Here is a 12,157-nt window from a genome sequence, read left to right as displayed (position 1 = left end):
CCGAGCTAGGGATTGCTAGCAGCGATCCAAGTTCCCCTGGGCCGCGGAGGCAGCGGGGGCGCAGCACACCCAAACATGGCCGCCGAACCCCAGCTCCGGGGCCGCAGCCGGCACTCGGGGTGACGCAACCGCGACGGGTTGCATCAGCCCGCGCCCACGAGCTCGGCCCGCCTCTCCGGCCGGGATCCGGCGCTGATTGGGCCACGTTGGGGCAGTGCCTCCCCCTCAGCCAATGGGCGGCAGCCACAGAGGGCTCTGTCCGCAGCGCTCGGGCGCGGGGTGCCTATAAAAGGCGGCCGAGGCGGGGGCGCGCGCCCCAGAGACTTGAACCGCCGTTGCGGAGGTTTTGGGCGACTGCGACGCCGACGGCCTGGCTTCTCGGAGCGCGGCCGCCATGGAGCCGGAGCCCGAGCCCGTCACGCTCCTGGTGAAGAGCCCCAACCAGCGCCACCGCGACTTGGAGCTGAGCGGCGACCGCAGCTGGAGCGTGAGCCGCCTCAAGGCCCACCTGAGCCGCGTCTACCCCGAGCGCCCGGTGAGAGGGGTCCCCCCGGCCGCGGCCCCCCGCCCTGCCCCTGGCTGTCACCCCAAAGCCTCCTCGCGCCCGCCGCGGGATGCCACGTCGGCCCCCGCCCGGCTGCGTGCAGCCTCGCCTTCTGCGGCCCTGCCCCGGCGCCCGGGGCGCGCCGGGCCGCCCCCTCCGGGGCCGTGGGGTGGCCCCCACCGCTGCCCCCGCGTCCTGGGCGCGCTCTCGTCCGGCCCCGCGTCTCCACCTCTTCGGCTAGGCCGCCTTCGCCCCCCCCTTCCTGTCGGGCTCTTCCTTCTCCTGTCACCTCACTTCCTTGTGTCCCCAAGCCCTCGCGGCCGTCACGCTCCTGCCCCATCTCCCCAGACCCCAGACCCGGCTTCCAGCCTGAGCCAAGCCCCTGAAACTGCCTTTTGACCTTGGGTGAGTCGTTTCACCCTCCAAGCCTCAGTTCCCTCAAAGGACAGGGTGACCCTCGCTAGGGTTGCATCCAGGGGCCAGAAATAAGAAAGCACAGAAGCTGTGGAGTGAGTTTTCTGCGCGTCGCTTCTCCAAGCGGACGGGGAAGGGCAGGTGCCAAGGCCGGGCTGGGGGCTAGAGGATGGCGGGGACCGCCCAGGCAGGGTGTACCCAAGGTCCCACGCCCAGGAGCCAGACGTGGCTCTTCCTCTCTCTGTCCATCTTCGGCCAGGGCCCCTCCCGGTCCCGCTGGACCTCACGGCCTGTGCTTGGTCCCAGGGAGGTGGTGAGGGCACTTTCTGGTGCACAGTGACTTAGAAGGAAGACGGGCGAAAGGAGTCGCCGTCTGCAGTCTGGGTTTCCCTCTGGCCCCTCCATTACTGAGACTTCCTCACTTTGTTTTGGTTGACACATCTGTCAATATCACTCCTGGCGCCGCCCTCCTTACCACCACGTGATTGAGGCGCCAGCCGGACCTTCCTGTATTTAACTTTCTACCCTAAGATTATGTAAGTGTCAGCAGTGTTCTTTGCTGCCCACAAGTGTAATTCTCCATCGAACAGGAGAGGGCATCAGGGCAGGAAAAGATTATGAAATGTTCCTTGTTATCTGAAGGGTTACACTGTGGGGCAGCGCTTGGATCTGGTTTTGGTTCCGTATTGTCAAGGATGTAGGAGTGCCTTCTGAGTTGTTCTTTTGAAATTTGCTTATTTATTTAATAAGCTTCTATTCCTTTAGCACTCACCTGGGAACTCCTTGCAATTTCACCATAGCTGCTTCCAGGAAACCAGGTGGCTTGTTGCTGGGAGAATGGCTTTTAGGTACACAGATGGGTGAAGCAGGTGCATCTCTATTGCCTCATTTGGAAAAAGGTAGTGTTTTGGAGAGCATTGCTTAGGGACTTCCTTTGGTGAGAAACAACACTGCTATTAAGTATAAAGACCCTAAGTTGTAAATGAAAGGTCTCTCAGATATGTAAATTTGTGTTAACATTAGGGCTGAAGAGCACTCATTTGTTTTTGAATGCAAGGAGCCTTGCTTTATAATAGCTGTTTGCTTATGTTTTTTCAAATCAGCCTCCTGGGTAAAGACACTGTCAGTTCAGGCCTTTAAGAGGGAAGACAATTCAAATCACAGGCAGCTGTGATTTTCAAACTTGTTCTAATGTGGAAGTCTGCTGTAATGCGGGATCCCACCTTAACATTTTACATACTCATGTGGATGGCATTCAGTCAGTGAGAACAACTGTGAACATCTAACATATTTCTGTAGTTTGTTTTAGTTGCAAGTGTGCAAAAATCCTGATTTATTTAGATTAATAGATGTAGTTATTTTGTGTTTTGTTTTAAACAGTTTGCTTTATAGTCTCAGGCTTCTTAACAGGAGCAACTTCATTCTACATTTTGTGTAATTGGTTATTGTGGCAGGAGTGGGTTGACAAGTTGGTGGTGCTCTCCAGTGTGCTGATTTGTTTGGTGCATACCTTTGGGAGTGTTATTTTTAAGTACAGTTTTTAAAGGAATGAAAGTAGATGTTAAGAGTGAGATTTGCATTAGTGTGGAGTCATTGATTTTAAAATCACTGGAATGGAGAAGAGGGGCTGGCATCTTGCCTTTTTAGCAGCAACTGACCTTGGACATTTTCAGATTCCCCTTATAATGGGGTTACTAAATCTTACAGGATTGTCATCTGAAATGTTAGGCACACACACCCCCCTCCCTTGTAGCTGCATTTGTACACCAGGGAAAGTCTCTGAGGACTTAAGTTTATCATAGCTTCAGGTTACTTGGGACAATGCTAGGTGTTTTTGGTGAAGATTGACCTTGAAAGTACCTTTGAGTTTTCTCTGAGACCAAACCAGGTTTTGAAGTTAACTATTATACGAGCCCCAAATAAAATTTGGGTGTTTGGTGACAGAAATTTCCTCTGGGAGTTGAGAAGTCAAATAGGTTTCTTTGGGTTTTGTGGACTAGACCAAATTTATTTGCATGTTAGAGATCAGTTTTATTTTTTAAGATTTATTTTTATTTATGCATATAAGAACTGGGGTATAGGCCAGAGGTGTGGGGATGAGAGGATTCACCAAACAGAGTGGAGAGCAGGACAGGTAGATCTACTGAAATACACTGCTGAGGGGAGCAACCAGAGAGACCAGACAGGTCTGCTGTGTCATGTGGGTCAGCTCCCTGGCTGGGGATCGAACTCATGTTGCCGTGGCTGGTGATAGCTTGACTTAACGCCTTGCGCCATCAGGGAGGCCCCAACGGTAGTTTTAAATTAAGCACTTTCTAAATAAAAAGTTCAGTATAGGGAGATTTTGAAGAGAAATCTTTTTCTGTGATACTGGAGAAAACCACACATACTCATTATTTGTATAAAAGTTTCTCCTGATTTTGGGGACTTGTGGGCTGAATGCTGACGTGTGCTGCTTTCTCCCCATGCCTAGCGCCCAGAGGACCAGAGGTTAATTTATTCTGGGAAGCTGTTGTTGGATCACCAGTGTCTCAGAGACTTGCTTCCAAAGGTACACCACTAACATGTTAACTTTTTAATATTTTTAAGCAGGTTCAGTTGAGGTCCTAAAGTCGCTCCTTATTACTTTCAGCAGGAAAAACGGCATGTTTTGCATTTGGTGTGCAATGTGAAGAGTCCTTCCAAAATGGCAGAAGCCAGCACAAAGGTAACGTCTGCTTTTTTGGACAGTAACAGCTGTATCATTCAGACTCTCAGGTAGAAAGAAAGGAATTTGGGGCAAAGGAGAGAGGCTCCCTAGCCTTTTTATCAAGTAATACTTTTTCCTTTTCTTTGGAGAAAATTAGAATCAGAAATTGTTACCAGTACAAATGAGAGTTTATTAAATAGCGGTAGACTGTTTCATCAGTGCTGTAGTGGAAAAGTGGAGTCACCTTTCTCCACCTTCTGGGGTGGGAATTGACTTGAAGTGGCCTTGAGTCCGGATAACTAAACTAATTAAGACACGTTGTGGGTCTTTTTTTTTTGAAGATTTATTTATGCATACAAGGGTACAGGCTAGAGGTGCAGTGGTGTGTGTGTGTGTGTGTGTGTGTGTGAGAGAGAGAGAGAGAGAGAGAGAGAGAGAGAGAGAGAGAGGATTCACCAGAGACAGAGTGGGGAGCAGAACAGGCAGATCTACTGAAATACACTGCTGAGGGGAGCAACAGGCAAGACAGGAGAGGTCTGCTGTGCCATGTGGGTGAGCTCCCTGGCAGCTGGAAATTAAACTCATGCTGCAGTGGCTGCAGATAGCTTCACAGTGCTGTGCTTAACCCCTTGTGCCACCAGGGATGCCATTAACAAGTTTCTTCTAAGGAAGCTTAGATGCTTCCTCTTTTTTATAAAGAATAAAAACGTGAATGTTTCACTCTGGAAATTTTCGTTGTGATTATTTAGTTGGATAGGAAAAGACTACAGTCTGTCAGGTGACCACTAAAGACTTACGTTTGATAGTCAAACTCATATTTTTTTGTTTCACAGCATTGATTCAAGTACGCAGTGTTATATTCTAATGTGGTGAGGGGCTCTACATTTGCATTACAATGTGGTTCCTGAAACATCTGAACATAGCTGTTTAACATATTTAACTTATTTTTTTAATAGTTTTAAAGATTTATTTATGCATGTAAGAGCTGGGGTGAAGGCCAGAGGTGGGGGGGGGGTGAGAGGATTCACTAGAGACAGAACAGGCAAATCTACTGAAATACACTGCTGAGGGGAGCAGCAGGCGAGACAGGAGAGGTCTGCTGTGCCATGTGGGTTAGCTCCTTGGCTGATAGCACTGAGACTTAACCCCTTGGGCCACCAGGGAAGCCCAAACATATTTTAACATTTTAAATAAGAAATATTTTAACAAATTCTTAAACTGCTGATTGGGTGATATTTATAAATCTTGCTGGGCAGATTTAATTTCTTCATTGAGTAAATTCAGCACCATGTGTAAGCTTTCTCACAGTGATAATTTCAATAGAAGATTTTAATGAAACTACAGGATAGTTAGTCTAGGAAAAAAATAAGGATTTTTTAGTATTTATTTATTGAAATTGTGTTGAACAAATTTTAGATTATTGCATCTGTTTATTGTTGTCAAGTGCACAGGTTGGGTGGGTGACATACACATTCATAGCAAGATCATCCTTTAGCTGGATTTCAGACAGTTGCATCAGACCCTTTGTTCTGATATTCCTGTATTACACTTATTTAGGTTGCTGAGTCCACAGAGCAGCCCACTGGACTTAATCAGGGACAGTCTGCTGGGGACTCCTCAAGTGATGGTGTGAGGCAAAGGGAGATTCTTCGGAACCTTCCTCCCTCTGGAGGGGAGAACGTCTCCAGGTAAGTATGATAATAAAGAATGTGGACCATTTCCATCAATTGAAGAATAAAGTGTGTTTATACTGTTTGGTCATATACTTTGTAATGCACAAAATTTTGCTTTATTGGGGATGTATTTTAAAGTTCTCATATATTTAAATTTCTTAGACACAGTCTTTTAATATTTTTTTAATTTATTTATTTATGCATACAAGAACTGGGGTACAGGCCAGAGGCGTGGGGGAAGGGAAGATCCACCAGAGACAGAGCAGGGAACAGAACAGGCAGATTGACCAAAATACACTGCTGAGGGGAGCAGCGGGCGAGTCAGGAGAGGTCTGCTGCTCCGTGTGGGTAGCTCCCTGACCGGGGATTGAACTCATGCTGCAGTGACTGCGGATTGCTTCATAGGTTGTGTCTTAACCCTTGAGCCACCAGGGAGGCCCAAGACACAGTCTTTTTTTAAAGATTTATTTATTTATGCATATAAAAACTGTAGTTTAGGCCAGAGGGGGGTGGGTAGTGAGAGGGCGGTGAGAGGATTCACCAGAGAAGGAGTGGGGAGCAGAACAGGTGGATCTACTGAAATACACTGCTGAGAAGAGCAGCAGTGAGCGAGACAGGAGAGGTCTGCTGCGCCATGTGGTTAACTCCCTGGCCGGGGATTGAACTCAGACCTCAGTGACTGCACTGACTGATGATAGCTTTATAGAACTGAGACTTTAATTCCTGTGCCACCAGAGAGGCCCCAAGACACAGTCTTTTAGAAACATATAAAAAGTAGAGAATCATATATTGAAAGTAGAGGCATTTCCCCTCCTACATGGATGTACTTTGCATTTTGTTGACCTCATGATAGGAAATTAGTGCTGCTGCAGAAAAAATAGCTGTTGTAAGTACAGTGCAGCTGCTTTGCTGAGTGGCTATGTTCTTTGTTTATTGTAACAGTGAATGACAAAAGGTGAAGAGACTGCTTAAGAAATGTTCTGCCAAGGACTGTGTTGGTGGCACTAGGAAGAAAGGCCATTTCTTTAGAGCAATCAGAGCTTTTCTTTAGCACAAGAGCCAGAAATGACTAAATACTCTGAGGTTTGAATTTCATAGTTCTTAGAACACCACTTTATTATGAAAATTCCTATAGGGAGAAATAATTTATTGACTACATGTTGAAATTCTCTAACCTTCTCCTCCCCCTGTTCGCCTTTTCCTAGTAATTTTATTTATTTATTTTTTAAAGATTTATTTATGCATACAAGACTGGGGTGTAGGCCAGAAGGACGGAGGGTGAGAGGATTCACCAGAGACAGAGTAGGGAGCAGAACCGGCAGATCTACTGAAACACACTGCTGAGGGGAACAGTGGGTGAAACGGGAGAGCTCTGCTGTGCCATGTGGGTAGCTCCCTGGCTGGGGATCGAACTCATGCTGTAGTGGCTGTGGACAGCTTCATAGTGTTGCATCTTAACCTCTTGTGCCACCAGGGAGGCCCCTAGTAATTTTAATACTTGATTGTTGATCAGGCAAGGAGGTTAAGGAATTGTGTGGTTTTTCATTCATGAGAATTTCAAATATATACAGAAGTAGAGGGATATCCACATAGCCATCACCAGGCCCGGTAATGCTTAAGGTTTTGCTGTATTTGTTCCCTCTTCAGCTGTCATGTCACTTCACACCCACATACTTCAGCATGTAACTGAAAACCCTGTAGTTATTCCACATACCTGCAGTGCCATCATCAGGCTAGTGAAAGCACATGAAAAAGCACTCTTTTTCATGTGTTATAACCCTCTTGAATGATCAAAAACAGTAGCACATCAAGATCTGTTTGTACTGGGATAGTTTCAGAAATACTCTGGGTGTGGAATTTGATTAGAGGACTGTCAGTGTGTGCATGGATGATTGCATTCATTGTTGGATAGAAACACTTAAAACTGTTTCCCTTGGGCCTCCCTGGCGGCCTAGGAATTAAATATCAGCACTATCACTGCCATGGCCTGAATTCGATCCCCGGCCAGGGAGCTGACCCACATGGCACAGCAGACCTCTCCTGTCTCGCTCACTGCTCCCCTCAACAGTGTATTTTAGTTAATCTGCCTGTTCTGCTCCCCACTCTGTCTCTGGGAAATCCTGTCACCCCAACCACTGCACCTCTGGTCTGTACCCAGTTCTTGTATGCATAAACAAATCAATCTTTAAAAAAAATGCAATTGATGATCCACAGCCTGCAAAGAAGGTCCAGCTGGTTCGTACCTCACAGTGTGGCATGAGGGGAAGCCAGTGCTGCATGGAGCTGTGGTTTTCCCGTGGGCTCTGGACTGTAATGCGAGGACTTTGTCACTGCACTGTGTGCTCATGTTACCAGGATATCACACAGCCATCCATCATGTGATTGTCATAAAGCCTATTCTTTGAGTTGCATTCCTGATTGTAATTTAAATTTAGTTTTTATTTATTCATACTAAATCAACTCAAAAGGAACATTTAAAAAAAAATCTGTTATATGTGGCATTGTCCTGGCAATAGTTTCCATGCTTATCAATATATCATAATCCTTTGTTACCCAGATAAATATTTGATATGCTTAAAAAATAAATAAATAAAAATATCTGTCATAGGCCTGAAGCTACCCAGCTGGCGTTCCAAGGCCTGGGGCCTGGTTTCTCGGGCTACACAACCTACGGTTGGCTGCAGCTCTCCTGGTTCCAGCAGATCTACGCGCGGCAGTACTACATGCAGTAGTAAGTCCTTCCCCACAGGCCGTGTGTGGCTGGGGCTTCTGGGGCAGAGGAAATCCATCCACATTTGCTGGCAAGTTAGGAATGGAGTTAGGATGAGTGCTCTGTGGTCTGTTTCTGTAGAGCTTGCTCTGTCTGGTTCTGTGGGCAGAGTGGAGTGTGACTGGTAACACTACCTAATTTATATATTGATGCAGGGATGCTTGTATCGGATACATAGTTTGATGACTTGTTTTAGAATGTGTTACTTCCTTTTCATTTTGTGGTATCTCTGAAGTGTTTAACTTTAAATTTTTAATTTGCTGCTCTACCACTTTTATAGTGGCCTTAATGTTTAATTTCAGGTGAAGTTTATCATGTGATTTCTCTTAGCAGAAAAAGGCATTTGTTTTTAGGTCTGTTAGTAAAGAAGTTCACTAAGTCCATGTGTACCTACTTAAAATTCTTAAATGGGAAGGCCCCTACATAAATAAGGTTATGAGAACCACAGTCTTCACGGTGCTTTGCTCTCACAGTACCTGCCTCTGTCATTTTATTTTAGTTTAGCTGCCACTGCTGCATCAGGGGCGTTTGTGCCCTCACCAAGTGCCCAGGAGATACCTGTGGTCTCTGCACCTGCACCGGCCCCCATTCACAACCAGTTTCCTGCCGAAAACCAGCCAGCCAATCAGAATGCTGCTCCTCAAGTGGTGGTGAATCCTGGGGCGAATCAGAATTTGCGGATGAATGCACAAGGCGGCCCGATTGTGGAGGAAGATGACGAGATAAATCGAGATTGGCTGGATTGGACCTATTCGGCAGCCACGTTTTCCGTTTTTCTCAGCATCCTCTACTTCTACTCGTCCCTGAGCAGATTCCTCATGGTCATGGGAGCCACCGTGGTCATGTACCTGTAAGCACATGGTTCCACCTGCTTGTTCTCTCCCTTGACTATGAATTACACTACACAGCCGCTAAGTTAAACGCAGATGTTGCTCTGTTTTGAGCAACCTCAGTCATTACTGAAGGAAGTATATTTAAATAGTATGTCATTTCTGGCACTTTCCACACAGGGAACTCTTACAGTGGTTGTGCAAGAGTGTGTTCATTGTGCGTTTATACTAGAAGAACATTCTCTTCTTTCCCTCTACATAAGGTACCTGCCAGGCTTATGATAAGCCTCAATAATACAGCCATACTGAAGCATGGAAAAGAATATTCTGTTTGTGTTACACAAAGTCCTATTTACCTTTATTGCCTATGGCTGCCTTCCAGGATGAGAGTCAGCACTGACTGTTAGCATAGCCCTGAGAGGCCAGGGAAAGTTCACAGACCTGGCACGGCTGAGAATGGGTGTTCCGAGGGGTGATTTTGCACCATGCCTAGCCCCCCATCTCCTGACTTGAGGATCTTTGGTAATGTTTGGTGACATTATTAATGGTCACAAACTATTGTGGCATCTGTTGGCATCTAATGGGTGGACTCTAGGTATGCTGCTAAACACTGTGCGGGGCACAGGGCAGTGGCTGCAGGAAGCAGCCAGCCCAGCATGTCAGTTGTGTCCATTGGGAAACCCTCATCTATATGACATGTCCTTGCTTGTGGTTAAAACCTAAAGAAGAAATCTTTTCTTTATAGTAAAAATGCATTTTTATTTTAGTTTTTAAAGATCTGTTTTAATGGAGAAATGTTTAGAATAAAATAACAAGTACTCATATGTCCAGAATTAATCATGCTAATATTTTGTCACATTTGCTTTAAGACTGGGGTTTAATTAGATTTGCCAACTAAAACTTGTAGTTGATTCTTTACATTCTGTAGTCTCTACAGTCATATATTTAAGTGACCAAATTTAGGTCTTACTCTTATATCTTACATGCATTATAACCACAGCTTTGTGTGCATGTACAAAATTTCCCCATTCTGTTCAGGTTTTCAAGTAGAAAGTTTAGTTCAGATGAGCAAGAACTTAAGCATGTTACTATGCGCCAGGTGCTGCCTTTGTTTCTGAGCAAGCAGAGGCAGCTAAAACCCAGCCTCTGAGTGCAAGAGCCTAACAGGCCAGCAAGGACTTTGAGCCGGGGGTGTGATGGAATGTCTCTGCAGACAGGCTTGACCCTGAACTTCTAGTCAGGATGCTCTGAATGGGGGAGGGGAGTGAGCCAGGTCTTGCCTAATTCAAATGACCTCTAGATTCACTGTTGTCAGCTAAGATGGACCTCCGTGTGCTTCCTTTGAAGGCATCATGTCGGGTGGTTTCCATTCAGACAGAGGCCGGCTCAGAACTTCCCAAATGATGGTCCGCTTCATGAAGCTGTGAATCAGGACCCCAACAATAACTTACAGGTATGAGACTTCTGGAGGAACCCAGACAAGCTTGATGTGAGGCCGGGCTCTCAAGTCCTTGGTCCTTAGATATCCAGTGTTGTGGTTTACCATTTTATCAGGGCACATATTTCAAGATTTAAATATTTCTAATCTAGGAGCAATAGCTATTTTTTTAAAAGATTTATTTTATTTATTTATGCATACAAGAGCTGGGATGTAGGCCAGAGGTGCTGGGGGGTGAGAGGATTCACCAGGGGACAGAGCAGGGAACAGAACAGGCAGACTGACTGAAATACACTGCTGAGGAGAGCTCAGGCAAGACAGGAGAGGTCTGCTGTGCCATGTGGGTCAGCTCCCAGGCCAGGGATCGAAATTGTGCTGTAGTGGCTTCATAGTGCTGAGACTTAATCCCTTGTGCCACCAGGGAGGCCCTGGCAATAGCTATTTTTAAAACATTAAATGTGCCATAAAGTCTATCAGGTCTTTGTCATATGTGCTACGGCATATGTAAAGGACATTTCTCAAGTGTCTGATGGCTGTAGCATGTCACACCTTGGAGGCTGCTGAGAACGTCTGCGGCACAGTTGTGCCCTGGAGGCCTGAGGAGAAGGGCTCCATCCAGCCCAACACCATTCACTGAAGTCCTGCCTGCCCAGCTGCTTTGTGTATAGGGCAAGGAAGCAGGGGCTGACGCTGCCTTTCTTAACATTATTCGCTCTTTATCACAGTCCTGATTGTGTTCTCCTTGTGTCTTGTCACCTACAGGAAGGTCCTGATCCTGAAATCGAGGACCCCAACCATCTCCCTCCAGACAGGGATGTGCCGGGGGAGGAGCAGACCAGCCCTTCATTTATGAGCACAGCCTGGCTCGTCTTCAAGACTTTCTTTGCCTCTCTTCTTCCAGAGGGCCCCCCAGCCATTGCAAACTGACGGTGTTTGCTCACTGGCTGTTAGAGACTTTGATGGGCATGGACTGGATCACCTGACTCCAGCTAGCTGTCCTCACCCGGACGCGGCAATGGCACAGAATTAGGAAAAGAGCCAATAAGAATGATGTGCTTTTGTGGCCAAACAAAAGCAGAAAGTACGACATGAAGCCATGATACATATTGATGAACAAAAAAACGCTCAAGGCTTCTTATGTCTTTATTCTGAAGAGCTTTAATATATACTGTTTGTAGTTTAATAGACCTTGTAAGTAGAAGGCACTAGTGTCGCATGTTTATGCCTGAGGAGCTGTTCCAGATGTGTGTGTCTGCATGTGTGTGTGTACATAGATGTCATAGATGCAGAAATGGTTCTGCTGGTACGATTTGATTCCTGTTGGAATGTTTAAATTACACTAAGTGTACTACTTTATATAATCAATGAAATTGCTAGACATGTTTTAGCAGGACTTTTCTAGGAAAGACTTAATGTATAAATGCTTTTTAAAATGCAGTGCTTTACTTTAAACCAAGGGGAACTTTGCAGAGGTGAAAACTTTGCTGGGTTTTCTGTTCAATAAAGTTTTACTATGAATGACCCGGGCAGAGACTCGCTGGCAGTTTACTTCGTGTCTGTGGTCACTGGTGGCCCACAGCTGAGTTGCTCATTTTCAAGTAACCTGAGTGTTGTGCTGCTTTATATAAAAGGACTTGCATTAATAATAAGGCCATGAAACTGTAATTTACTAAGGACCTACTTGTGTTGACCCCCAAATCCTGACTTAAACAGTCTTGGCTTCCAGAGTAACCCAAGCAATCTCCAGATTTAAAGCCAGTAGCATTAAGTACCCTGCACCTTGGCAATTCTGCAGTAGT

General features: G+C 46.1%; 1 protein-coding gene across 3 annotated transcripts; it reads left to right on the top strand.

Moving 5' to 3' along the window:
• Window positions 1–305: 305 nt before the first annotated feature.
• On the top strand, window positions 306–11,882 carry HERPUD1 (homocysteine inducible ER protein with ubiquitin like domain 1). 3 transcript variants are annotated; one of them, XM_037516397.2, is made up of 8 exons: window positions 309–535; window positions 3,432–3,509; window positions 3,594–3,665; window positions 5,205–5,335; window positions 7,929–8,051; window positions 8,590–8,940; window positions 10,268–10,373; window positions 11,121–11,882. In XM_037516397.2, the coding sequence occupies exons 1-8, from the start codon at window positions 395–397 to the stop codon at window positions 11,283–11,285; spliced, it is 1,167 nt and encodes a 388-aa protein (XP_037372294.1). In that variant the 5' UTR covers window positions 309–394; the 3' UTR covers window positions 11,286–11,882. The 3 variants fall into 3 exon arrangements, with proteins under 3 accessions (XP_037372295.1, XP_037372294.1, XP_037372293.1); XM_037516396.2 differs by having other exon boundaries at window positions 3,591–3,665; XM_037516398.2 differs by lacking the exon at window positions 11,121–11,882 and having other exon boundaries at window positions 306–535; window positions 3,591–3,665; window positions 8,590–8,783; window positions 10,268–10,347.
• Window positions 11,883–12,157: the final 275 nt, after the last annotated feature.

Source organism: Talpa occidentalis, unplaced genomic scaffold (genome assembly GCF_014898055.3).
Source record: "Talpa occidentalis isolate TD23 unplaced genomic scaffold, MPIMG_talOcc4v2.1 talOcc4.17, whole genome shotgun sequence".
In the NCBI taxonomy this organism is placed as follows: domain Eukaryota; kingdom Metazoa; phylum Chordata; class Mammalia; order Eulipotyphla; family Talpidae; genus Talpa; species Talpa occidentalis.
The sequence above is the reverse complement of the archived record's forward strand: the minus strand, read 5'-3'. Positions and strand labels throughout refer to the sequence as shown.